At 51.1% G+C, this 27,343-nt stretch overlaps 2 protein-coding genes across 5 annotated transcripts in view; one reads left to right on the top strand and one right to left on the bottom strand.

The window, feature by feature from the left end:
- The first annotated feature begins 254 nt into the window (after nt 1-254).
- On the top strand, nt 255-18,304 carry LOC137670007 (acyl-CoA dehydrogenase family member 11-like). The gene is made up of 15 exons (XM_068412551.1): nt 255-650; nt 4,124-4,356; nt 4,992-5,091; nt 5,966-6,083; nt 6,938-7,080; nt 7,182-7,328; nt 7,870-7,964; nt 8,244-8,343; nt 9,825-9,965; nt 10,739-10,831; nt 11,249-11,356; nt 16,389-16,560; nt 16,806-16,872; nt 17,121-17,296; nt 17,494-18,304. The coding sequence occupies exons 1-14, from the start codon at nt 351-353 to the stop codon at nt 17,245-17,247; spliced, it is 1,944 nt and encodes a 647-aa protein (XP_068268652.1). The 5' UTR covers nt 255-350; the 3' UTR covers nt 17,248-17,296; nt 17,494-18,304.
- A 679-nt stretch (nt 18,305-18,983) lies between these two features.
- The window catches only part of MTMR3 (myotubularin related protein 3), an 87,235-nt gene continuing 78,875 nt past the window's right edge, over nt 18,984-27,343 (bottom strand). For 2 of the 4 annotated variants that reach the window (XM_068412989.1, XM_068412987.1), the window contains 2 exons: nt 26,645-26,671; nt 18,984-24,291 (listed from right to left, as the gene is read on the bottom strand). In XM_068412989.1, the coding sequence (XP_068269090.1) occupies nt 24,120-24,291; nt 26,645-26,671 (199 nt within the window). In that variant the 3' untranslated portion in view covers nt 18,984-24,119. The remainder of the gene's footprint in view (nt 24,292-26,644; nt 26,672-27,343) is intronic. The other 2 variants (XM_068412990.1, XM_068412988.1) reach the window with 1 other exon arrangement.

Raw genomic sequence — 27,343 nt, forward strand, 5'->3', positions numbered from 1 at the left:
GCAATTCAGGGGGATGCAGGTGGGAACATCCTCCCCCAGTCCCCCCAGCTCTGGAAATGCCAGTCCGGCTGTTTTGGATGGTTTGCCTGGCAGGTAATGGAGGACATAGTGTTTCCTGAGTCCTTGTGTTTTCCCAGGCTGTTTTCTGATCTCTTTCCAAAGACCTTTTCCCTTGTTCAGTTGAGAACAGCTGCTGGAAGGCTCCTCCCTGAGGGAGGAGAGAAGACTTTATTGATTGTCAAAAATAACTTCACAACATTAAAACAAAACAAGATCGGTGCTGCTGTCAACCGCAGAAGGGTCCGGAGGGGAGAGCCATTGGTGTGACACGCTCAGGGCTTTGCAGCATCATGTTTACCTGTCGCCTGCCTTGGTGGAGGGCCAGTGCTACGTGCAAGCCTTGGCAGGCAGTTCGCTTTCTGCCTCGGGTCTGGGAGAGCTGCCAACCACCGAGCCGTAAAGGAATCAACACGAGCCCGGGGCAGGGGCAACAGGACAGTGCACAGGAGAAACAAATATTAGAAGATCTGGAAATGCCCCTTGCAAGGAGAGAAACCGAGACCCTCTTCCAAGAGCAGCCCGAGACTGGGAACCAGTATTTGGAAGATGCTTTGCTTCAGAGCTACTTGAAAACGCACCTTCCTCCCCAGGTCTGGCGTCCGCGTTTGTGTTTCTGTGTGTACACACTGCAGTTCTGGCTCCATCACTGTTTAAGACTGTGAATTGAACATTTGTCTGAGCTGTTTTGTGCCTTCGAGCATTTAACTTGAGGGAATTTATCGACATTCTTTAAAATTCATTTTCTTTGAATCAGTGCAGGGGTGAAAAACACTGCCAGGACATAAACAGGAATAGAAAGGGCTTGTTGGACTCTGGGTGACTGCAACAGGAGTGTTGTTTTGGGATTGTCAGTGTGGACATTTGTTCTCTGGTCATCCAGAGTAAGAAACTTCAGAGAAAGGGAAAAAGCTAAGGTGCTCCCAAACTCTGCTGTGCAACTCCACTTCTCTCCCCCTGGGAAGGGGGCTTTGAAGGAAATTCCTTTCTGAAGGAATGGGGCTGTTCTCAGCTGAGCACTCAAGAGGATGGAAAGGCCTGATGGGGTTTGCTGGTTCTCAGCACAGGTCGTTGGCTTTTCTGGGTTGATTTTCAGACAGTGAAGGCTCTGTACAGATGCAGGGGTGCAGAGAGGTGGGGTGAGACCCTGAGCTGTGGGTCTCTGTTCTCTGAGGTCCAGTCCTACAGGAACCCCTGGGAGGAGGCAGCTCATCTCACTGTCTGTCCTCTGCTGTCACCCCAAGGACCACAACTGTGTCCCACTTTTCAAGAAGCAGGTCTCATGGAGCAGAGCATGACCTCTCTGTGATTTAACCCAGAAGAAGCAATGCAATGTAAAGCCACTGGGTGAGTAGAGGGGCAAAACCTGGCTTTCAGTGATGCTCTTCCTTCTACTGCTTGGTCTCCAGGTCTGTGAGGCCTTGCAGACATGGGGTAGTAAGAGTGTGGTGGCAGCATTGAGAGCTTGCTTTTGTCACAGCCATCTGGAAAGACAGGAATGAGGCCTCTCTGAGCACCACTGTGGCCCTTCTTGACAGAAGAGAAGATGAGGGAAAGGAGGATGCCTTTGGGCAACCATGAAGATCTTGCTCCTAATCCGCACCTTTGGAAGAAGCATGATTCAGATCTCCGGAAGAATAGAAGGATCAGTGGTGTCTTGCACCAAAGTTGAGAGCAGCTCTCAACTCCTTCCCCAAAGAGAAAAGCAGCTGCAAAATCTACCAGAGAATCAGCAGCATCTCCCTTAATGTTTCTGTGCTTGGTCCCAGCGGGGCAGTGTTGCTTCATCGCTGAAAAGGAGAGCCCAGTCTCTGCTGTCTGCTTCATGCAGCATCTGCTTGTGTGCAGCCGGAGAGCTGGCTCTCCATGTGAACACCTTCCTCTCCAGCAGAGCAGCAAGAGGTGATGCTTTGTGTGTCCCGCTGAAGCAGACACCACGCTGGACGTTGATTCCTGTTCACCAGTGTTCAGTGGTGAACATAGAAATTTTCCTGGAATGGAGCAAAAGATTTCATTCTTTGTTTGAAGGTGATTTCTGGAGAACACAGAAGAAAGCATCTGCTTTTTCTGGGTGCCGTTGTGGAGAGGTATCTGTTGGTTTGATCCCCCTGAAAATATGTCCTTTAATATAAAGGATCATCTGTTTGCACTCCTAACGTGCAATAATTTGCACATTTCCAATATATTCATCCCTGGGACATCAAAGGACAGATGAGGGTGAATGAGACCACCCAGTAGGTAGTGGCTTCAGCCCTGACCCTGATGGTTTACAAATGCACCCCTCCATATCCCGGTGTGCATTTTTTGGAGCACCCAGGCTGCTGTGTGTTACATTCAGCAGTCACAAACGTAAGAGCTCTGATTTTGTTCTTTTACCTTGGAAATAAACACATTCACTTGGGTGGCACGGTGGTTTGTAAGGCTACGTGTGCTCAGGGCACGAGCTCACAGCTAGGCAGTCAGGTGGTTATTTTTTTAGAAAACGTGGATGAGGTGAAGGGACTGTTGTGGTCTGAGTTCACTGTGGCGTGCTGACCAAGAGACCCATTTGTTAGATTCATATTCTTCTGCCTACAAAAAACAACCAGGTAAACAGTTCAAAGGTTCTTGTGCTTCAGGGATCAGCAAAGTCCACGAACCTTGGATTCTTACATTATGCCTCTAAAACAACCTTCAAACTGTTGTCGAGATATGATAAGCATTGCAGGCAAACACCCATCCCAGCTGAGCTCCACCAACCCCAAACAGGAGTGCAGCGTGAGCTGTACCACTTGGCAGGGCTCTCATGCACAGTTTCGGCTTGTTTTGTGATCAATGCTGAGTATTTCAGTTCACCTGAAGGAAAACTGGCTGGTCTGAGGATGGAGAATTTCAGAGGCGTAACTGGACTGTGTGTGTCAGATCCTCATTACACACAACGAACAGCAGAGTGATGAAAGAATCGATCACAGGAGATGCAGTTTAATGAAGAGTCAATACAGGGGGAAGCGGGGAAAGGAAGAAGCCGTGTTTGTATTTCATCAACAGCACATTAATGTGTTTTATAATTGCATCACTTTGGGTACAGCAACTACAGCATTCATCTCCACAATTGTTATGTTGAGGAGGAAACGAGCATCTCTTGAGGGGGTTGAGAACAGCAAAAAATATTCCTCTGCTGAAAAATCAGGTGCTTCTGTGACCCTCGTTACAGCCTTGGATGTATTTATGCTAATGAGGGTCCAACAGTGCTAGAGGTTGGGTCCACCTGGCCTGATTTTCATCATCTATGAATTTTCTATCAGTCAGGTTACTGAAGTCCAGGCAACTTCTCTAGGCTTTGGCCACAGACAGTGAAGAGCACTTGCAGAAGGCAATTCCTGTCACCTTGAAATAGGTATTTAGGAGGGCTGGAATGAATCACTCCTCTGCGGGTGCCGGTTTCCCCTCCATTAACTATGGACAGACTACTCCATCCAAGTCAGCCAAGCCTGGCTGAAACGAGGGTGCATGAATCCTTATCCAGGGCCATTCAGGAAGTGGAAATTTGAATCTAGACACCCTGGGTGCCAGGCTGAAGCTCAAATGATTGTGCTGCCCCTCCTTTTCTAATCTGACAGGCAGGTAACTAGTGAGCCCAGTGGAAGTTTTCCTCTACAGATGAAAGCTTTCTGGTTTTGGCAGCTCTTCCCCTGGCATTCTTCTCCAGCAGAAAATCAGAGTGGCTGAGGTTGGACAGACCTCTGGAGATTGTCTTGTCCAACCCCCTTGCTCATGTGCATCTGTGTCATTCTCAGCCCTGATGCAAAAGCTCTTCTGTCTTTTGTAAAATCCAGAGATGCTGCCAAAAGTAACTTGAAAAAATGTTTTTTTGGGGGAAAAAAAAAAAAGTGACAGCTGAGCACAGCTGTGCCAGCAGAGGCTGAGCCAAGCTGTCCTGCTGTGTTACAGAATACATGGAAGGGTCAAGTGGCAAGATACCACTGGCACCGCAGGACAATATGGTCAGGCCTTTGTCTTTCTGGCTAGGACCGAGGTTCTTTGCCTTCCAGAGGGGTGCTGAAGGGCTCTTCTTGTTGCTTCACAGGTGCTGGAGGAGGTGAGTGAGGATCTGGAGAGATTTGGAAACCGTCTGCTAACCGAGGTCAAGCCTCTAGGATGGGAATGCGAGCTGAACCCCCCTGTGCTGCGGCAGTACGATGCCTGGGGGCAGCGGGTGGATCACATCATCACCTGCTCGGCCTGGAGGAGGATAAAAGAGATTGCAGCAGAGGAAGGGCTGATTGCTGAGGCCTACGAGAGAAGATACTCCAACTGGAGGTAACTGGGGAAGAATGGGAGTGACTTGGCGCCTTCCTGGTTATTTCTTAGCAAGGTGTATTCAGCATGTTGCAGGGCTGAACTTCTTGTTTTATAACGCGTAACAGATGATGCATGGACAGAAGCACACCTACAGCTGTACCGAACAGCAGGGTCTGTCTGCTGTAATGTTCTGCATCGGCAATGATAAGCCGTAACTAATGGCCTAAAGTTGATCATAATATTCTTTGATGTCACCTTCCTGGTCCTGGGGCCTGGCAGTTCCCTGCGCTGCTCCAGCTTTACATGCATTAGCCGTAAGCCAGCTAAAGCTCTGGGATTTTACTTGCCGTTTCGTTGTATTCCAGCCTCTGGAGACAGACCCATGTTTCTTATTTTTAAAAACTGCACTTAATGTGCACCAGCTGGCAAGCGATGCCTTCCACCCAGCCTTGCACTGGCAGTCTCTCTGGGACCAAGAAGCTGCTGCTCCTCTTCTCTCTTCCTGGCTGAAACAGTTTTTGCCCTCTCAGCAGCAAGTGGTCTGATTCTCACCTGTTTTGGCTGTGTTTTGTTCCTCTCTTCCTAATGCAGATGTTTTATCCTCCTGCTGTTGAACTGCTGCATAACCTGTCTGTTTCCACTCTCTTTCCTAGCCGTCTGCATCAGGCTGTCAAACTGTACTTATTTTCAAACTTCTCGGGAGGTTTCAACTGCCCACTGGCCATGACTGATGGGGCAGCCAAAGTCATTGAGGTATGAGCTCAGCTGGTCTCTGAGGGCACAGCCCACGTCCTGGCAGCGCTGGTTAGAGACTGGAGCACTGGCAGAGGATGGAGGAGCACTGATCTGCCATCTGGCTCCCAGCATCGCCCTTCCTTGCTCTGTGACTCAGCTCCCTCTCCCACTGCCTTTCTCCTTTAATTACAAAGTCTTTGTGCCCAGGCTAGCTTTTATATTTACTTACAACGTTCTGTACAATAAGGCCTTTGCTGCACATGAAACCTGTGGCACTGCAGGTAGTTGGAAAGGTGTCCCATATGTTTTTACTACAAGGTGTCCCATATGTTTTCCTATCCTCCATGTGGAGTGGCAATTAAACGTGCTGGGCCAGATCCATACCTGATGTAACTAACCAAGCTAGCAAGGCTTTCCCAATCTGAAGATTTGGCTCTGCTTCTTGGTGATAACCTTTGCTAGCCCTGGGCATTTTAATTCAATAAAAACAAAAAGCATAAGGCAGTTACCTCTTCCCTGCAGCTCTTTGGGTGCTGGTGACATCCATGAACGTACGCTGATACCCTGGCACACGTACTGTGTTGAAAGCTCTCTGTCCAGGTGTCTAGCAGCGCAGAAATCCGAGGCGGGTAGAGATGCTCAGCACTCCCCTTCGTGACACAAGTCTGCACCTTCTGTCTGCACAGTGCTCCAGCAGCCACGGAGGAGCTGGGCTCTCTCACAGACCCTCAGCAGTACATGCAGATGCAGAGCAGGACACTCAGTGCCCCGCTCGCCTGCTTGCAGACCGTCCGTCCTGAGCCTAGGACATACCAGTGTTAATCAAGGCAACTGTCTAATTTAATCTACCGTGTTATGATCTTCTTAGTTTCTTTTCACTCCCCCAAAACAGTCACTAGGTATTCCTGGATCTCTGAGAAAAGCTTTTGGCCATCTGACATCCCGTGACCCCAAGAAGTTCTGGACCTCTGGCCAGTGGATGACCGAGCGCAGGGGAGGCTCTGATGTTGGTACGTGTTCTGAGGTGGGAAGCAGCTGCAGCAGCAGGTAGATGTGTTAGCGAGAACTGAGAAAATGAAGGGTGTGAGGAACTTACAAAGCCAGGTAGCTGATTTAGGAAACTTCAGCAGAAGTCATCCAAATCCTCCGCATAGCTCTGCTTTTTAACCAACAAAAGGCCCAAGTTCTGTCCACTGATGCATGCAGTGCACACAGGCAGGTACAGAGCTGTGTTCCTTGCACGGATACCACACTGATGTCTAGCTCTGTAATCTAAACCTTGAGCAAGCCAGTCAGACCCATCCCAGCTGGGACTGAGACAGCATTCTTGGCCTTCAACTTTTATTCCTTGGCCAATGTTAGTCATAGCGTGATGAGCCAGGAAACCTCAGAACTCCACTGCAGAGACAGAAACGTGGAAGGGGAGTCACCTGCATCTGATGAAGCTGCAGTTGGTTTCCTGGTGGAAGAAGTGAAAGGGTCAGCTGTGGAGTGAAAGATGTGCATCGTTGCAGGACTCATGATTCTGTAGCAGCCTTTGTTCTTGGCTGGGGTAGCTCCTAAAGAAATGGAGGCATTGGATTATACACTGCGGTGCCTTCTGCTTACACAGCACTGCCACTACCAGCTGTTCGTCTGGAGCAATTGCTGGAAAGGCTCACAGTTAAACAGAGCGTATTTCCTTCCTAGTACTTAACTCTGGCTGCATTTCTCATCCAGAGTCAATGAAAGAGATTAGCAGCTAATCCACACGCCATCTTGATAGCAAGAGGTGACTTAAAAGAGCTGCTGCTTAAACCGAAAATCGGCATTGATTGATACGGAAGTTCCCATAAAGCCAAGATGATCTTCTCCTTTCCTGCAGCTAACGGCACCGAGACAGTGGCCAAAAGGCAGCCAGATGGCACGTATCGTCTCTATGGTTTTAAATGGTTTACATCGGCCGCTGATTCGGATGTGGCATTAACCCTGGCCAGGGTAGCGGATGCTGAAGGACAAGTAAAACAGGTCTGTTTGATGGTGGAACCAGGTGAAGGAGCAGAAGCATTCTTTTTCTTCCTTGTTTCATTGGAATGAAATCCTCTTCGCCTGCTTTTCAATGGCCCCAGGGTTCCAGTGGCCTGTCCCTGTTCTTCCTGAAGGTTCGAGATGAGGGGAAGCTGAACAGCATCCAAGTGCAACGGCTGAAAGACAAGCTGGGCACGCGGCAGATGGCAACCGCAGAGCTATGGCTAGATGGAGCTAAAGCAGAGCTGGTACATAAGGTTTCACCGTCCCCTTAGGACTGGGCTGGCTTGGCACAGCAGACCACTCATGGTGGGTTTTAGCATTGATACTAACTGAGAAAGTTCCTCTCTTCCACCTCTGTGGCTGGCTGTTCACTTTGCAGAACGCTTCGCCAATGGGGCTGTGTGTGGGACAGGGCTGAGAAGAGCTCAGGAAAAGGTGAGAGGGAAGAAAAAAAAAAAGCTCATTTTAGGCTGGTCATTTCCCTCATCCAGTTGCATTGACCCAGCTGAGGGACAGTTCTGTGTAGCACACAGGTAGGAACAAGCATCAGGAACTGGAACTGATCATGCTGCCATGGTCTCCAAAGCCACCTCTCTGGTCGTGCCACAGACTTGGCTAAAATGAGACAGCCATATTTTAAAGCAAGCAGACCTTTTTGGTGCCTGAGGACAGAGATGGAGTGGACAGCCTATATCTGCCTGTTGACACAACCTTCACTTAGATATGTGTCCGCTTCCAAGGCTGTGCGAAAGTCTTCGATCAGCTTTTGTTCCTTGATGCTTTCAGATCTCTGCAGAGGGTCACGGAGTGGCCTGCATCTCCAACATGCTGAACATAACTCGGATCTACAATGCCATTTCTTCAGTAGCTTCCATGAGAAGGTGAAGGCAGCATGGATCCCCCCAGAGCTGAAGGAGCAGTTTATTGGGACAAGGGGACTTTGCAGTGCTCAGCATTGCAGCTGATTGATTGACATCTAATGCCTTTGCACGCACGGGTCTGGAAGCCAGCAGTGCTGGAGAAGGTTGACCTGTGGGTGGGTGGCCTAGGCTGGTGTGCTACAGCTGAGCAGGGTTCTTCCAGTGGGGGTGGCTGGAAGGGAAAGCTCAGAAGTGGGAGGGTGCTGGTCTAACTGCTTTCTCTGTCTATATTCTCTCTAGGATGATCAGTCTGAGCAGGGAGTACGCCCGTAGGAGGGTTGCCTTTGGGAAGCTCCTCAAGGACCATCCCCTACACATGCAGACGATAGCCCGGATGGAGGTAAGGCTTTTGTTGGTGAGGAAAGAGGACAGAGATCCTCAGCTGCTAATGAGCACAGCCAGCCTGCCCCTGTGCACAATAGTCAGGTGTAGAAGGCTGTTGCTGCTACAGCGGGGGAATCGCCATATTCGAGTGGGATTTTATCTGATGATAGACTTAGCTTCTCTGCTGGACCTCAGGTTATCCAAAACAGCTACCTGGGAGCTCTCCTGAGAGGAGTGCCAAAATTCATGTATGTACCTACTATGATATGCCATGACCTCTGAAGTTGGTCATTAGCATCTGAGTCCAAGCATGTCACCACAGTCTCCTAAACTGCAGTTAACAGACTCTTGTCCAAGGCTGACACAGACTCATCCAACTTCCCTAGTAGCTCATGCACTAGGAGATGGGCTGTTCCCAGCAGGCTTGAAGAATTCCTGAGTAGTCACTATGCATTTTAGCTTCTGAGAAGTTTGTCTTCACTGAGTGAAGCACAGTGCTCATCACCACAAGACACTGAACTTGAGTACAGCCTCTAGACGTGAATGTCATCTAAGGCAGTAACAGATAATGGAAGAGTGAGCAGCATGAATTGGCTCTCTGGCTCTGGGCTTTGGGAGGAATTTCATGTGTGGGCCTTCGCTCGCTGCAGAATGTCTCACAGCTTTGCCACAACGCTGAGCTGTAGCAGCTCACTAAATCCACAGGACACCGGTGGCTTCCCACCCCTACTGAAACTTCAAAAAGAAGGCACACAGTTCTCCTCCTCTCACCTATCCAGGCACCACTTCTTTTCTTAACTGGTGTAACACCAACACTTGCCCTTGGGCTGCAGTATGTTCATGCATATTTTTAAAACAGTATTTAAAACTCCTCTTGCCAGGTGGGGGAGAGGGAAAGTGGTCAACATCTGTCAAACATAACTTAAAGCTCCAGCACCTCTTAGCCTGTGGCCAGAACTCCACCTCTGAAGGAAAGGCCAGATTCTGTATAGTCCCACAGCACGTCATTGTGCACAGGGGCTACAGAGCTCCATATCCCGATGCTTCCAAAATCACAACTTGCCAGGGAAGTAAGTCGCTCAGCAAGAAATCTGTCAGAGACCTTGCAGATCCTGGTGCTCAGAGGTTGACCATTAGATGTGTGGTCTCATGTCCCTTACCCTTGGAAAGGATGTGGATTTGTGACCTGGATGCCTTATAGGAGCTTTGATAAGGGTCCAACGAGGCCTGTTGAAATGGCGTTGCCCCTTTCCTCATGCTAGATTGCAGTGTCCAAGAGAGGCAGCTCCAGACTGCCTTCAGTATTTCATGCTTTGTGCCTTGGCTGGTCAGTGGTCTTTGAAGCTGTGGGTCTCTACGGGCAGGGGTGGTATTTTGCCCAGGTCCAAGTATTGCGCATCCCTTTGAGATAGTCTCATGGCATCTCAGCTGAGCAGGCTGGAACCAGCCTGAGTCAAAGATCCTTCCCAGTGAAGCTCCCCACTTCTCTGCTTGCAGGTGCAGACACGAGGGGCGTTTCTTCTGGTTATGGAGATTGTTCGTCTGCTTGGACTTGTAGAAACCAACATGGCGAGTGAGCAAGACCAGCTTCTCTTGAGACTGCTGATACCAGTCACCAAACTGTACACTGGGAAGCAGGTATGGGACAACCAGTTTGATTAGCCATGAGCAGGGCTGTGTGGCACATTAGCAACCACAGAGTGATTAACACGGCCAACGTGAAGGGCAGCGATAGCAGGGGATACCGGCAGTGACCTCTAGCAGCAATTACTGCTCTGCACCGAGGCTGGACTTTGTGGGTAGGAGACTTGTCCCTCTGCTCTCAAGGCCACAGATCGGCCATCTGATCAGGGCAGAGCTGGCAGTGTCTGTGAAGTGCTCCACTGCCATGGAGGAATGCTGCTGAGGCTGCCCCAAGACCATGCTGGGGCACTGAGCCACGGGGAAGATCTTTCCCCTATTTATGAATAAATAGAAGAGAAGGTGTTAATAGCTTAGCATTAGCCTTAACTTCAGGGGGGTCTGTCCCTCTTCTCATTACCCTCAGCTTAAATACACCGAAGCTTACACACCATAGGCAAGTAGAAGGTAAAGACTCTCCTGGACTAGAGACACATACTCCCATGTACCACGCAAACCACAGGTTTATCCTTGCCTAGAGAGGACTGTATCGAGACACTCTCCCTGGATCTTCTCCCAAGGCCTGACTGCTCCTGCAGGTCTTCTCTCAGTGTTACTCAGTCTTTCTTCCCTGGGCTGCTCCTCCTGCATATAATGAGCAACCTCCCTCAGCAAATCAGTGGGGTCCAGACAGTCCCATCCCAGCAGGAACTTTCATGTGATGTTAGAGGTTTCTGAGCACTCTTTCCCCTTGTGCAATGTGGATCATGTCAGCTCTCTACATTTTACAGGCTTCTGCTGTTGTTGTTGAGGCAATGGAGAGTTTTGGAGGCCAAGGTTACATGGAAGATACGGGCTTGCCAGTCATAGTCCGTGATGCTCTGGTAAGAAAGCAGCAGGAGAAGCAGAAGAAGCTCCTGTGTGTCACCTAGTTCCCTGCACAGTACTCTGTGGTTGCCTCCTAAAGACACGCTCAAGGGAAAAAACAGTCCTCCCCAGACTCACCTCAGGTGTGGCAGCTCTTCCCTGGTTGCCTTCCTGCTGAGCCCAGTCACCACCAGGGAGGGGATGTGACTTGTTCCTGGTGCTGGGGTTGTTTCCTAGCTCAGTAAGGGAGCTGGGCTCCTGGCTCTCATCACCACTGCTCCTTTCCACTTGAGGTGAGGCAAGACATCTCTGGAGATTTCCTTGATATCCCTTAGCTCTGCCCCATGTCTTTGTTTCCTCACGTTCCCCTTTCTTAACTGCAGTTGCTCCAAAAGGCTCCTTCATGCTCTTCCACAGTCTGTTGTACCCCACAGGTGCTGTCCATATGGGAGGGAACAACAAACATCCTGTCACTTGATGTCCTGCGATGCCTCACCAAGAGCCAAGGACAGGTGATGGCTGTTTTCTTCTCCACGGTGCAGGTGAGCCCACATCAAAATCAGCCTGATTTTCCCACCTTGGCAGAGTCTTATTTGGCGTTGATGCTCCCAGCTGTGACTGGCAGGGAATGCCACCAAACTGAGAGCTTTAGACCAGTATTCAGAAGATGTTTTATAATTCTGCTTTTTAAGCAGCACTTACAGACGCAGAACGCAGGCAGGGCTCATTTTGTGATCCTTGTGTGCCGCAAAAAAATGCAGATGGTTTTATCTCAGCAGCGAAGAGTTTTGCATTATCAGAGATCCTCATGACAGGTACCAATAGAAGTATAGTTTTAATGCGAGGGAGTCACCTTCCTGAATCCAAAATAACTTTGTGGTTTTCTTTGTTAATTGGAAAAACACCACAAGACTGATGGATATTGAACCTTCACTAGGGCTACCTCCTGCATTATGACTTCCTATTGTCATTCCCACTGAAAAGGTAGAAGGAGCCAAAGGAATTCCATTGCTGCCTCTTTAGATGTGCTGTTCTCTGGCTCCACCTCGGGCTGCTCTTTTAGAGGTGCTCAGGTGACAGGCAGTCACGGAGAGGTCAAAGCAGCTCAGAATTTCATGAAGGTAAATGAGCATCAGCTGGCTTGATATGTCCTGTTAAGGGAGACAGGAACCAGCCTGAAAGGCATGATCATCATATCAGGGGGGATTCTCTCAGAGATTAGATTATTAATCCAGATAGAATGATCCAGATTACATTAGCCCAGATACAGTGAGGGAATCTTGGGCATCTGGAGTGATGGATTTGACTATGCGTAGCCTTCACTTTCTCCTCCAGACCCCAGGAGAAAGGTCTGGGTCACTGCACTCCCTGCAGCACTGACAACGGGATAGGTCTTCCAAAAACTCACGAGCAAGAGCCTGACTCCTCCTCACCAGTGGCTGCACTTGGCAACTTCTGTTACATTTCAACCCCCCACCTCATCCGTGTTCTGTGCAGAGCCACCTCTCTGACCTCCTGAGAAGGCACTCATGCCTTCTTGCTATCCTCTCAGACAACTTTTGATTAAGGAAAAATACCTCAAACAATTTGACTCCCAAACAAGAAACCCAAATCTGCCCATAAGCAGGACTGGGCACAGCTGCTAATTAAAAAGCCGACAGGTCCAGCTGTTGATAACAAGCAGCTTAGTCTGACACTGAAGGTAATGGAGTGGAGAAGGAGCTGAGCGGGTGGTAGGCTCTCAAAATAGCTTGGAAAGAAGCCGGCCTCCACAGGCTTACACTGCTGCTGATTTAAATGAATCCCCCACAAAGGTGCCAAACGGCAGCACCTCGCTGGTGGAGCTGAGAGAGCCCCTCCAGCTTCTTAACAACTGCATAATCAGAGAAGCATTAAAGAACACAGAACGTGAGTCAGAGCAGGTACCTGCGTAGCAGTAGCACCAAATATTGAGATTTATTAATTAACAAGCTCATCATCATTGCTCTTGCACTCCCACTGGAGCACCTCTCCTATGAAGACAGCCTGAGAGAGTTGGGGCAGCCTGGAGAAGAGAAGGCTCCAGGGAGACCTTCTAGCACCTTCCAGTACCTGAAGGGGCTACAGGAAAGCTGGAGAGGGGCTTTTTACAAGGGCGTGGAGTGATAGGATGAGGGGGAACGGTTTTAAACTGAAAGAGGGGAGATTGAGATGAGATCTGAGGAAGAAATTCTTTGCTGTGAGGGTGGTGAGACCCTGGCCCAGGTTGCCCAGCGAAGCTGTGGCTGCCCCCTCCCTGGCAGTGTTCAAGGCCAGGTTGGATGGGGCTTGGAGCAATCTGGTCTGGTGGAAGGTGTCCTTGCCTGTGGCAGGGTGGGTGGGACTGGATGAGCTTTAATGTCCCTTCCAGCCCAAACCAGTCTGTGGTTCTATGATTCTATGAAATCAGGCTGTATATGAGACTGGAGGGTGAATGAGTGAGCACTGACTTTAAAGGTCCCCAAATTCCAGTCAGTGCCATTGCATTTGCTGTTCGTGTCACACTGAGGCTTCCTCCATGTCCACGGAGCGTGGCTGGAGCGGGCCGAGCTGGGAGAGCGGTGTTGATGCACTCACTCTGATATAACAGATGGCACTTGGCAAATTTAACCTGGACGTGTCAGAAAGCTTTTCCCTTCCACCTTGGGCAGCCAGGCACTGGCAAGGCGGACTGGGAGGTGTTTCTGCAGAGAGCCTCTGCAGCAGTGGGCAGGAACATGATAAATTTCTACACCAGATCCAGGGTTTCACTCACAGGTGATAAACAACTTCTTTGTGAGCTCCAGGTGTCCAGATTCTTCTGGTCTCTGGGACTCTGACTCATTTTGAAACATCCTCCCCATTCCCATCTAATGAGGAAGTCATTTAGCCCTTCATAAAGGGATTTTTTACTGCTCCAATCCATTTCCTTTTTATTGATGCACACAGAACCAGCACAATTGATTTTATGTTTGTCCATTAAGGTTCTCAGTTTGCAGGATCCGTGCCCAGTGACAGGCTGCTTTGGTGACAGCACCGTTAGTACTTTGTTAGCACAGCACTTTGTTCTCTGAAGGTCATGTCTCAGGGTAACTTCCCCACTGACCTCACTGCCACCTATTTTTTGCTTTTATCCTCTGTCAGTTGCCTCTACTGATGGTGGGATACTTAATGCTGATGGTGCTGCGATCTACGAGCAGGGACCCAACGTCGTAATTATCTTCAGGAAAAGGGAAATACGGAGAACTTCCTCATCCTTGCTCAGCGTGATTCTGAGCAGCTCAGAGGGTTGTGGTCAGCGGTGCAGGGTCTAGTTGAAGGCCTGTAGCCAGCGGTGTTCCCCAGGGTCAGCACTGGGTCCAGTCCTGTTTAACTTATTCATCAGTGACCTGGACAAAGGGACTGAGGGTACACTCAGTGAGTTTGCTGATGACAACAAACTGGGAGGAGCTGGGTGGAGAGGAACCTCATGAAGTTCAACAAAGGCAAGTGTAGGGTCCTGCACCTCGGGAGGAATAACCCCACGCACCAGTACGGGCTGGGGGTGACCTGCTGGAGAGCAGCTCTGCAGGGAAGGACCTGGGAGTTCTGGTGAACAACAAGTTCCCCATGAGCCAACAACGTGCCCTTGGGGCCAGGAAGGCCAATGGTGTCCTGGGGTGCGTGAGGAAGAGTGTGGCCAGCAGGTCGAGGGAGGTTCTCCTCCCCCTCTGCACTGCCCTGGTGAGGCCACACCTGGAGTAACTGTGTGCAGTTCTGGGCCCCCAGTTCAAGACAGACAAGGAGCTACTGGAGAGAGTCCAGCAGAGGGGTACGGAGATGGTCAGAGGGCTGGAGCATCTCTGCTCCGAGGAGAGGCTGAGGGAGCTGGGGCTGTTCAGCTGGCGAAGAGCAGGCTGAGGGGGGATCTTATCAATGCTCACAAATACCTCAGGGGTGGGTGTCAAGGGGATGGGGCCAGACTCTCCTCAGTGGTGCCCATTGACAGGACAAGGGGCAACGGGCACAAACTGAAACACGGGAAGTTCCATCTGAATATGAGGAGGAACTTCTTCACTGTGAGGGTGCCAGAGCCCTGGGACAGGCTGCCCAGGGAGGGTGACTCCAAAATAGCATTGGGGAATTATTCAGTTATTGCATTTTAGTCACTTAAGGTTAAATTTGGTCACATCACAGTACAGTTGTGTTTCTGAACACCAGTCCTGCAAGCGTCTCGCAGAGCTCAGAATCAACTGTCTTATGCATCAAGAACGACTACGTAGGGCTGAACCTCTAGCTGTAAATCGGACATACGATCTAAGACACGGGGTGGTGTTTTCAGGTCCTTATCAGACCATAACCACAATTTCAACACAGCAGGAAATAAATCTAGGTGATTAAAGTGAGACTACATGTTTGCTTGAAACATTAATATGAGACTTGTGCTTCTAACCCTGTTGTGGATCTTCTCCCCGTTGCTGTATTTTTAAATATTCGTGGTTAGTCTTTAAGTAAAAACCCTTCTGACAGTCTTGCGTGGTAGCCAGTGAGAGCAAACAAGTAGTGGTATCTTAAAATTCCTCAGCAAAAGCCGAAGGAATCAAAAATATTGGAGCTCTAAAGCTCTTTTGCTCTCTGATGCTCTCAGCCAGAAAAGAACCGCACAACTGGCCCAGCGACGCCGTGTACCTGCCCTCAGCTACAGCCTTTGGGAACCGGAGCAGAGGGAAAACAGCAGTGCCTCGAGCACGGTCCCTGAAGCAGCTCTGCAGCCTCCTGCTCTCAAAATGCAGGGGAGGGTGTGGAAAAACCCAGCGTGATCTTTCAGAAGATTCAGTGCTTTTGGTTAGGAAAAGAATGAGTGTGATCTGAAAAAGCATAAATTGTTGGAGAGCAGAGAGAATACAACGGCTGGGTTTTCCCCTAAGGTTAAAATGATGCTTTGGGGTCTTTGATCCTTGATAGCAACGAGCTCGGAGCTACTTTGAAAACATCTGATGAGCATTCTGTGGGCTTGGAGGGTTCCTTGGACTTTATCTTGGCACTAGACCTCACCGCTTTAATGATGATGGGTTTGTATTTGAGAGTCATCTTGTGCGTAAGATGTTGAGGTGTTGGAGTGAGTCCAGAGGAGGGCGACCAAGCTGGTGAAGGGTCCGGAGGGTCTGACCTACGAGGAACGGCTGAGGGAGCTGGGGAGGTTTAGCCTGGAGAAGAGGAGGCTCAGAGGTGACCTTAGTGCAGTCTACAACTACCTGAAGGGAGGTTGTAGCGCAGTGGGAGTCGGCCTCTTCTCCCAGGCAACCAGCGACAGGACAAGAGGGCACAGCCTCAAGCTTCGCCAGGGGAGGTTCAGGTTGGACATCAGGAAGCATTTCTTCTCAGCAAGGGTCATTAGCCATTGGAAGGGGCTGCCCAGGGAGGTGGTGGAGTCACCATCTCTGGAGGGGTTTAAGAAAAGACTGGACATGGCAGTTACAGCCACCGTGGTTTAAGCGTTCTCAGAGGTGCTGGGCGTGCTCAGGATTTCACCAGCCCCGTTTCCTTGCCGAGGGTAAATACGCTGTAATTTTTTCCTGCGATTGTTTTTCTTTGCAGAAAAAACTGGAGCTGGCTTCGAGCGCCGCGGAGCTGGAACCCGCCGTGAAGCGAACGCAGGACGCCCTGAGCAGCCTCGCACGGTTCATGCAAGCAGCCGGTTCCAGGGGGACAGTGACCATGGAGCTGGCAGCCAGAGACTTCTCCTACGCCCTCGCAAGGATCTACGCAGGTAGCGGGAAAGGCAGAAACGATGGGTTTCAGCCCAGGGAAGGGCAGGGAACGGGCCCCAGGAGGGCCTGGTTTCACACCTCCTGGGTAAAGGGTGGAGTGTTAAAGAAAGGGCCCCCTCTCCTTCCCAGCCGAGGCAGCTCAGCCTGGCAGGTGCTGCTGAGAGGTAGCCAGCGCCTGCTTTTCACAAGCCCTGGTTGTTCGGGCTGGAGCCCGGGAATCCTCATGTCTCCTTCTCTCCCGCAGGAGCTCTCTTAATTGAACACGCAGCTCGGCCTGACGCTTCCTCCACAGACATCTCCGCTGCTCACAGGTAAAACCCTCCTTTTAATGATTTCTCACACAGCACAGCAGGCTTTGTGCTGCCTCTGTGAGCGATCTGACCCCCCGCCACGGCGAGACCCAAACCTTGTATCATCACAGCTGGAGACCAACGGCTTTTCCTTGCTGTGGGGAAGCTCCGTTCTAGCAGCAACAAGAGGGATCCAAACGTGCAGATCTCCAGTTGAGACCAGCGCTGTCTAACGGGGCTGGGACAAACAGTTCATGTTCTCCGTTCAGGTGGTGCACCCGGGAGCTGGGCCCTGTGGCCACGGAGCTGCGGAGCAGCAGCCACGGGGCTGAGGAAGCGCTCGTGGACAGCGCGCTGGTGTACGAGGGCAGCCCTGCCCGCGCCAGCAGGCTCTGACCCCCCAGAGGTGCCTGGGAAGCCCAGCCCCGCTGTGGGGAAACAGAAGGTGGGTCACAATCCAAAACAACATCCCCAAACCCTCAGGCAGCCACGAATTACAGGCAGGGTGGGGACGTTCCACCAGGGAACAGCCCAAATCCTGCCAAGGAGCCCCGAGCCGCACCAGCCGCTCCGGTCTGAAATCCCCTGCTTTTGCGCTGTTATGGCTAACCCAGCTGCTGGAATGTTCTCACCGTGCTTTAGGCAAAGACCAAGCGATCCAATCCAGACGATGACCTGAAGCAGCAGTTCCTCCAGTGCCAGCTGGTGTTCTTCTAAAGAAAAGCTACCAAAATCAAACTGAAAATTATCAGAAGCTCATTAAATACAGACAAACACCATTTTTCCCATGTCACCTTCTTGCTTCCCAATGCTACACACGCCCGTCCACCCTGGCACCTGCCAGGGATGGGGTTTTCTTCCAGGGCAGCCCCTTGCTCCCGCCACGGCTGCGAGGAGGGGACCTTCCCTTCATACAAGCAACCTCCCCATGAACTGTTGCACTGGGCTGCTCACCAGCTGATCTTGGCAACTCGCTGGGTAGAACAAAGGCTTTGTAGCCCCAAACGCCCACCTTCCCAGCCAGGGCGGTCGTTAAGCGCGGTATTAAGGGCACATGGCTTAGTCCAGCTCATGCTTTTGAGGTTTCCTTTGATGTCCTACCTTGCCTCAAACAAGCTTTGCTTTTACTTTGTTAACCCGGAGTAGAGGCTTTACCTTCACGCGTGGTGTTGGGCGCCTCGGCCCTGCCCAAGCTGCTGACTCAGCCCCACAGTCAGCCGAGACGGGCGAGAAAAACGCCCCCACTCCTACACTTTGAACACGGGCTGCGGTCACGGGCTATTTGCAGCTCCACACGTGGTCAGCATCAACGCTGCCGTGCAAAGCTGAACAGCTCAGGGGAGGAGGTCATTTCAATTACATCAAAAATGTCCAAGTTGGTACCAAAATTAAAGAAAAAAATTTGTTTTCTTAATTTTTCTTAAGAAAATAAAGCTTTTTCTAGTCTCTGTGACCTCCAGAAAGTTCATTCATTCCCTCTGCATGTCCAAATGATGCTGCAATTCATCCTGACGTAAACTCTGATGTAAATCTTAGATGTAAATCCAAGAATCCTCCACCAAAGCAAACACCAAACTACTGACTGTGTGCTCCTCCTCCCCCTCAGCCCACCTGCCTGCTATTACCCAGACAACCAGCGATAGGACAAGAGGACACAGCCTCAAGCTTTGCCAGGGGAGGTTCAGGTTGGACATTAGGAAGCATTTCTTCTCAGCAAGGGTCATTAGCCATTGGAAGGGGCTGCCCAGGGAGGTGGTGGAGTCACCATCTCTGCAGGGGTTTAAGAAAAGCCTGGACATGGCACTTAGTGCCCTGGTCTAGTTGCCATGGTGGTGTCAGGGCAATGGTTGGACTCGATGATCCCAGAGGGCTCTTCCAACCTCATTGATTCTGGGATTGCTGAGATCCTCCACTCTCCCCCGCTGCTCGTCTCCGAAGCACGGGGCTGTGCGGCGCCTCCCACGCCCGCTGCCTGTCCGGGATTTCACAGCACCTCTTTCTTACATGTTTTTTTTTGAACCCCAGGATTACATTTTCCTAATACATGAGCTACAATCTGCCTAAAAATAAACCCCCCCAAACTCGGAGCTCTGCAGATGCAACCAATACAGAAAACACAAGGGACTGTAAAATTGTCACCGTGTAGGAAAATGACAAATTTATTAAGATCTAAATATTCACTCTGAGGCTACAGCAGAATAAATGCTGTTACAAACAATAAGCACTAGGGTCTAACACTTTATACTGCTGCTAAACAGCTCTCTGCTCTCGTAGGTTTGCATGTTTTAAAACATTTAATGTTCTTGAAGTAATTAATCAAGACTTCAGATGTCATTTTAATACAAATTCCACCAAAAAAAAAAAATAATGTACAATCAAATGCATCACCTGTTGCCACTGCAAGGTAAAAATCATTTAATAACACAACTATGGGAAATCGGTTTAAAAAACATCTTTGTTGTTAAATAGTAAGATAAAACTTTAGCAGCATTTAAAAAATTTGAAAGTCCGAAGAATAGGGTGAGCTTAAATCCCAAAATGCCACAATCCGAGCCCCAACGCCTGCGTTACGCGGGTAGAACGGCGCTAGGGGGATTTGTCATTCCCCTGCCCGGGGAACGGCGCGTCCGTACGGCGCACGGAGGGGAAGGCGGACGCTTCGCTCAGCCCTGGCTGCAGGAAAAGGTGACGTTTCTCTCTCTGCACCCTTGCTCTACGCGGGGGGATCCCCTCCTGAACAGGAACCAGCGGAATTGTTCAAAAAGAAACTCCACGCTGGGAAGGTACCGACCTGCCCCGGGAGAGGCGCTGCTCTGTCCTTTAGAGGAAAAACCCCCTGGAGCAGGCGCAGAGCCCGGCCCTCCCCTTCTAGAAGAGCCTGAATTGCTGCTTTTGCTGTTCAACCCAGAGAGGTGGTTCCGTGGGGCTCACGAGCCGTTTCCGAGCGATGCCAGCGATAGAATCGAAGGGCTACGTAAAACCTGACCCGGCCCCTGCACCCGGGCAGACACGTGAGCTGCCCTTGCCCCCGCGCTGCCCGAGCTCCTCCGGCCAGCGCAGCCCAGGAACGCTCTGACCGACTCTGGACACAGTTTTCTCAAAACCTCCCGCTCAGCAATTCAGGATCTACTGGAGGGACAGATACAGCCTGACCATAAAACAACTGCACGGCCCCCTCTGTTAGACGAGCTCTGAACCTCTCAGCTTCCCTGTCCGGGGCCGTCGCCCTTCGCAGCCTCCCGCCAGCTCAAAACCTCTCCCTGCGCGCTCCCTCCCGCCCCGACAGCCCTTCCTGGGGGCAGAGGGGTCCCTGACGCCTGCTCCCCCTTCACCACCACCGAGCCTTTGGTTTTACATCCTACGCGCCCCGCTGCCACACCTCACCCATCTAATTAAGCTGTGATTAATGAACTGCTGCCCAGCCCGTAAGATCCCTGGCTGCTAACCGCCTCCCGTGCCATCGCCGAGGAGGGCCGGGCTCGCTGCTGTCCTGCCTGGGGATGAGAGGGGCCTTCAGTCCTCAGATTGTCGCGTTCCTCGGCCGCTAACACCACTCGCAAGGCTCCCGCTAAGCCGCGCAGATCGCCCTGGTGTAAGATCATTTTACAGCACGCGAGACAGCGCCAGAGCTGCACCGTGTGAGGAGCAGTGCTCTGCTCTCAGGCTCTCGGGCTGTTCGAGAGCTGTAACAGAAGAAAAGAGGAAGGGATGTTCGTTAGGAAGAACTGATCACCAGGAAATGAGTGGTGATCTCTCCGCCAGTGGTGGAGGACACGCGGAGGGGGCTCGCTCAGCGCTCCCGAAGCAGAGCACAGCCGAGCCCTGCGGGGCGCGGGGCTGGGAGGGCCGGTGAGCACAAAACCCCTCCAGCCGCCGCGCTACGGAGCGATGAGTTACTGAAAAAGCACTTGGAAGTCACTCAAGTACGAGAGGAGCTCTAGAAAATCCAATCCTGGTGTATAACTGAAAACCTGCTGTTCCTTCGCGTGTTCTTAATAGTGCAAAACATTCTACACGCTTTACTCTTGTACTCTTGAAGCTGTCACTACCGTCCCCAGCTGTGACCACAGCTCTGCCCAGAACCTGCAGTTTGGGTTGATTCAATAAATACCACGCGCTGATAAAGCAACTGTGCACAACGTCTTGTGATGAGAACAGGCCTGTCCCAAAATAACTCACAGCTGTTCCAGGAGCTCCTTCCATCCCCCCGAGAATTCAGGGTAAATCCTCTCTCTCCACTTCAAAGATAAAAGAAATAAGTGCTGGAGCACGAGCTTATGTGAGGGGAGCGCGAGTGGCTGGAACGCGCCAGCAGCCCCAGGAAAATGAGAATAATCGGGCCCTTGTGCAGGAAACTTTTGCGGGACAAACAGCAGTTGAGTTTTCCACTTTCTGGGAAAAGATTAAAAGATATTAAACCTGAGTGAGTTGGGTTTGTTCCCCAGGAGCCACGGTTCCACCCCCCAGCATCACGAATAAGGCAGCAAGGGCGCAGAGGAGAAGCGAGCTCTGACCCCCCCCACCTCGGTGCTGGCGCTCGGTGGCTGCAGGGGAAGGGAAACGTGGAGCTGCCTTGGCCAAAGGTCCCCGAAAGGCGGGTGAAGCCGCTCCTGCATTTGGGCTAATATTGAATCAACGATTCTGAAATACGATGGTCGGTGCAGGGGAAAAAGAAAGACGAGGTGCTGAGGAAGATGAGACCAACACGTTCTCCAGCCTAGGAAAAGCGTGTGCTGGTTGATTGTACTGACCTGGGGGCGGAGGCGGTTGTGTGTCTTTCCCCCTGCCCGGGACTCCTGGCACCAGGAGAAAAACCAAACTGAATATTTTTATTTTTTTCTTTCTAAGTTTAGGAGCAACAGTTTGTTGTTCCTTGCAAAGACACAGAGTGGAAAAGAAAGCCAGAGGAGGCCTGCTGCAGCCTCCCCTGCGAAGGCCTTGGTGTTTCTGCTGAACCTCAAATACAATCCCCTACGAAGGAGAGGAAAGAAAAATAAAAAAAAAAAATTAGAAAGTGTGTTAGCAAATGCTCCCATGCAAAAGGCTAAACTTTATTCACTTTTATTTATATATTTAACAATTCTAAAGTATTTACTTCTCGCTTTGACAAAAATGAAAAATAGAGGAGCACTTTACTCTCTTGAGGAGAGAAGGGTTATATATACAGCTACGGAGAGATACTGGTTCCTCCTTTACATACAAAGAAAAATAATATTAATAAAAAAAGTGCTTCATCGATCAAAAAAAGACTAAGAGCTGCAAGCATTTATTCACACTGTACATCACAGACCCCAAAAACCCGTATCGGAACCTCTTGGCACCTGGCGTTAGGAACTGCAGCAGCTCAGCCTTGGTTCTGACTATTTGCACCACAAACGCACACGTCAGTGCGCCAACCCCCGGCCCCCAGCGCCAGACCTGCGCGCAGGGGCCTGAGGAGCCGCGTGTCACCCCCCTCCTGCCCCAGCCCTCTCTGCTCGCCGGAACAGCGACGCCTACAGCTCTGTCCCAGCTCGTCGCTGTGCTGGGCTAAGGAGCAAATACTCGTAGATACGACTCGAGCAGAGAACTCGGCTTGTTCTTTGCTCTTCCCTCCCACACCCGTCCCAGATGCCGAGACGCGGCGTTCCCAGAGCCCCTCCCCGGACGCACACGGGCTGCCACGCCAAACCACCCTCCTGGACATTCATGTTTGTCTTGTGAAGCGTCACGATCCTTGCAAAGGGTGCGGGAAGTTCAAAGCCCACACTAAAACACCCTGCCCTTTCTTTTCCCCACCAGTCCTAACCAACGTTCTGAGATGGTTTCTCCAGGCGACACTCGCTTTGGAGCACTCTGACATTCCAGGGAAGGGAAATACTCCGTTCCCAAGGTTTCTTCCATTTCGAGCTTTTGAGAGTTTTAAATACAAATACTCCAGCAGGATTTTTTTTTGCTCTTGGGAATATCACAAGAGAAGCTGTAACTCTGTCTAGGCACCGCCCCGTGAAGCAGGAGCTACGTTTCTTCCTCGCCACACTGCACTGAGCAGGCTCTGTCGAAGGGAAAAGGGGACGAGTACCTGACGCTCGTTTAAAAACATAGATTTGAGATTCACACTTTAATGAGGTGACTTTAAAAGCGACTCGGATTGGGACAGAAGGAAGAAGGGGAATCCGTGATGCACTGGAGGTTTTTTATAAAATCCTCAGGTGGATTTTTCCTATCTGGAGTATATTGAATAGAGGCTGAAAGAGGAGGAGCCGTGCCAGGAGCACGACAAGCCCTCAGGGAGCGAGCCCCGCGAGACCACCAGCGTATCGCAGCCGCTCACCCGTTGGTTTGGACAGTCTCATTAAAGTGCGAGTCTGAACACCAGCACGGCGGCCTGTTGGTGTGAACCACACGTGCACTGCTCCAAAGAGTAGCTTCGCAGCGAGTAAACCACCCTAGAGGCGGGGCGAGGAGAGAAGCCGAAGGTATCCTACTTTGCCACTCGGTTTTAAATAATGAATTGCATTTACAGAACTTCAGAGAGAGGCGTCAGTGTAAAACCCACCCGGGCTCGGCAGCCCGCTCCACCCCTTCTCCCAGCGAGCGCGCCCTGCCCTGAGCCAGCGCTGTCCAGGCGTCCCCACCCCGAGCTACGGCGGCAACAACCCCCCCGATGGCACGTGCACGAGGAGCCGCTGCGCACGGAGATCCGTGACCCGCTCCCCCTTCACGCGGCGAGGGTGCCTGAGCCCACTCTACGAACAGAGGGAGAGCGCTCTCTTGGGAAAGGGATTCCCATTTCTTCTAGCAGCAACAGGGCTCCCAAACAGCAGTTCCTTGTTTGGAAGTAAGAGGAGTGATTGAAAGCGCTACAGGTACGCACGCTCCGCACACGGGCTGCACTGGCTCCCCTCTTCTCCTGCCCTCCACCAACTCGGCTGTTCAGCAGTGGGACAGTTAAATACAACGGGGAAAGCTGGCTCTTGGCACCAGCTCCCTTCCCACTTCCACAACCTCCCAGCAAACAAACATATATATATTATTATATATACACACACGCGCGTAGACACACACACACAGATAGGACAGCAAGGAAAGGGGGAAGAGCTGGAGCAGGAGAATCCCCCAGTCCAGCGGTACGTCCTCGCGCTCTGTCCCGCCGAGCAGTGTTCCACGCCCCAACCTCCACAGCGCACGGCTCCCGCCTCCTCCCAGCCTCAGCCCACCGAGAATCCGCCCGTCTGTCGGGGAAGCGTCGGCACCGGCTGCTCCCCTGCTGCTGCGAGGCTGGATCTTTAGTTTGACGTGGCAGTGATGGGTTTGTCCAGTTCGAGCTCAAGGCTGGAGCTGCTGGGGTGCAAGCTGCTGTAGCACGATTTGCAGACTCTGCTGGGTTCGAAGAGCTGCTGACTGGGAACGGGCACCTTCTGGTTACAGCAACTGGAGCAGAACACATTGCCACAATTCCTTGCGTAGGGAACAGAGGAGAAATGGAAAAGAAAAGGTTAGAAGCAGTTTGACAAAGTTACTCAAGTTCTCAAGTTATACTATTTACAGTGTTGGGATGGGCTCAGCCCTGGAGACTGATGTTGCTCCTCCCTAAGGAGCAGGAGGCCTGCAGAGACAACCCTCTGCCTCAAAAACTGAAGCGGAGCTTGAGAGGGGAATGGACACCAGGAGGGAGCACAAAGCAAATTACAGTCCCAAATTACAGTTCATTAAACACCTCTGGAGTGACGGCTCTTCTGTCCAACGTTCTCGTCTCAAACTGGAGGGGACGCACCCCTCCGGGAAGCAGGGGGAAGCTCTCTCCCACGTCCCTGCAGAGGAGCTCAGCCACGGTGCTACTCATCACGTCACCGCTACCCTGGGGGCACACGGCTAAGAGGGGGCTGAGGGAGAGCAGACGAGGGGCCTTCCCCCGCAAGGACGTGGGGAGGGGGGGTCTGGCCCCTGCTCACGTCGCTGACCCAGCTTTGAGTTAGACTGGATACAGCAGTGCTGGGAGGAGGCAGGAGCCTCAGCTCCTTCCCTCTTCCAAAAGTGTGTGCTGTAAGTACCAGCACACAGACAGTTTCTTCTGCTGGAAAGTTTAAGCATGGGACAGATGAAAAAAAAAAATGAAACCCCGTTTCGGTTGATGCAATCCTCCCACTGCCCCAAGAGCGCAGCCCCGTCCGCGGCGCTGCCGGCAGCCCCACGCTTCTGCGGAAAGTCAACCGAGGCAAGGAGGCTCATGCAAAGCGGCGAACCGGGCAGCCAGGGGTGCCATGCTCGGGAGGGCAGTGACCTGCGGGGGGTCTCGGAGGCATTCGTGTCAGACGGCAGCGGGGGGAGGCACCTGGCGCATGCACCTCGCAGGAGGCAGGGATAAAAGTTAAATCTGGAAAATAATGACCTTCTCTTCTCGCAGCCCCCCCTCAAAACCTGCTGCTGCTCCCAGTGAGCACCGCAGTGCCCCGGCCTCCCACCTCAGCAGCTCTTACAGGGGGCTCAGAACAGCCTCCAGGGACCAGCACTGCCCAAGTTTACCTCCACGCCTGACACCCTTTTCATTAACTCTTTGGCATCAGGATTTGGTGCCATTATTTTGTGCTAGAAAAGATTTGCTGCTGCCAAGAGACTGACAGAATTCTGCCTACCCCCAGCAGCTTTGATTAATCCTTCCTTGCCAAGAGACAAGCTGGTCACTGATGGGGAAAAGAGTCAGCAGAGAAATCCCATTTCTCACTTCGCTGGCTCATTTTCTCCGCTCCGTACAGTGGCTCCTGGGCTCGAAGCTGTAACCCTCGCACAGGAGGCTGACAATGGCCAGCTTTTCTGCAACGGTTTTGAAATCTTCTCCAGGACCCTGCTAGAAATTACTATCAGAGAAAAACAGCAGGATAAAAGCAGTGCTGTGAGGTGTTATACAGAAACACCCTGCCGAAGCGCAGCTCTGCTGCTCCAGGAACGATTACCCAGCAGAAGCTCGCTGCTGAGCGAGGAGGCCAAAAAAGAACCCGAGGGATTAAAACAAGTATCTGGTTGTTGTAGCTCACCAGCTTCCTAACATATGTTTGGGGTTTATTTTGTTGTTTTATCCTTCTGTGACAGATAATAGTGTTCTGTAACTGTTCTCCCTCAAGCTTTGGAAAGCTCTGAATAACTCCTTCTATCCTGGTGGTCCTCTGCTTTGCTCGAGAGATTAAAAAATCTTAATGTTAAAAAACATGCTGGAAAAGCGATCTCGCTCCTTGGAGGAATGGGGACTTAAAATCATGCTACTGACACCTCCTCTTCTTACTAACTCATGGATCTTTATCCTTTTTTGGTGACACTAACCCTTCCCACCACTTCCACATTACCTGTTACTGCCACAGTATTCTCAGTCCTTCTCAAAGCAGCGGTAGGTTTTTTGTCAAAACACTGCACACCGATACTGGAATTGTTTGATAACGTGTGGAGCTCTCCCAAAAATAAGGTAAAAAGGGAAAATAAAAAATAAAGGCATACAGGTACACCTGAAGGGCAGTCTCTTCTCAGTTAGAAGTGAAGCATTCTGTTACTCAAACACACGCTTTACTGGTGGTGAGGGTTAGTGTGATCCACATCCCAGTTTAAGCAACCAAAAGCCAAGTTCCTCAAGGCCTTGCTGTGAAAAGAGAGGCCTGTTTGTACGGCTCTGAACACCCGACAGATTGTGCTGGCCACCCACAACTCACTTCTAGTGATTTCTAGGCAAGTGAAAAACAAAGAGGGGGAACAGACCGAGTTAGTTTGGAGAAGGTACCAAGAAAACGCAGACAGACAACAGACAGAGGCTGTTGTAAATGCTCACCAGATCTGATCAACACGTTCAATGTCCCTGCAAGGAGGGGAGAAAGAGCTCAGAGGGGAACGAGCAAAAGAAGCAAATAGTGGCAACGAAGGAAGCTGGACATTTTTATCCTGCTCAAGGGTAGGGGTTTCAACTGCTTTTCACTTCCAGGTAAGATGTTGAGCAGATTGGTGGTGTCAGGGCAACGGTTGGACTCGATGATCCCTGAGGTCTCTTCCAACCTGGCTGATTCTGTGATTCTGTAATATCAACTAAGACTGCCACTAACCACTGGGGTTTTGGTAGTTTATACTGTGAAAACATACTTGGTTTTCTTGTTGGTTGCCATTCCCTATCGGTCTCTACCATAAACCACCAGAGCTTATGTGGACAGCCCGAGCAACCCAGGTTAGACATTCGAAAGCTGAAGAAACAAAGACACTGTATGGAAATTTGCAACCAAACTTGAAACCCTGAGTCCGTGTTAACTCCTCAGGGTGTTGGGGGTGTCCCGTGTGTACACGTGCGCTAGGAGCTCTCCAGAGCCCAGGCCTTGGACACTGAAGTGTAGAGGCCAAGTGTCAGTCCCCTGGGGAGGCCGTGCTCAACGGGAACGCTTCACACAGACACCACTGGGAGAAGGACCAAGGCAAACACCGTCTGAGCTCTTCTAAAGCCTTTCAGACGTGTGACTGTATTTTTCATATGAGGCCTTAAGAC

Source organism: Nyctibius grandis, chromosome 14 (assembly GCF_013368605.1).
Source record: "Nyctibius grandis isolate bNycGra1 chromosome 14, bNycGra1.pri, whole genome shotgun sequence".
Lineage (NCBI taxonomy): Eukaryota > Metazoa > Chordata > Aves > Nyctibiiformes > Nyctibiidae > Nyctibius > Nyctibius grandis.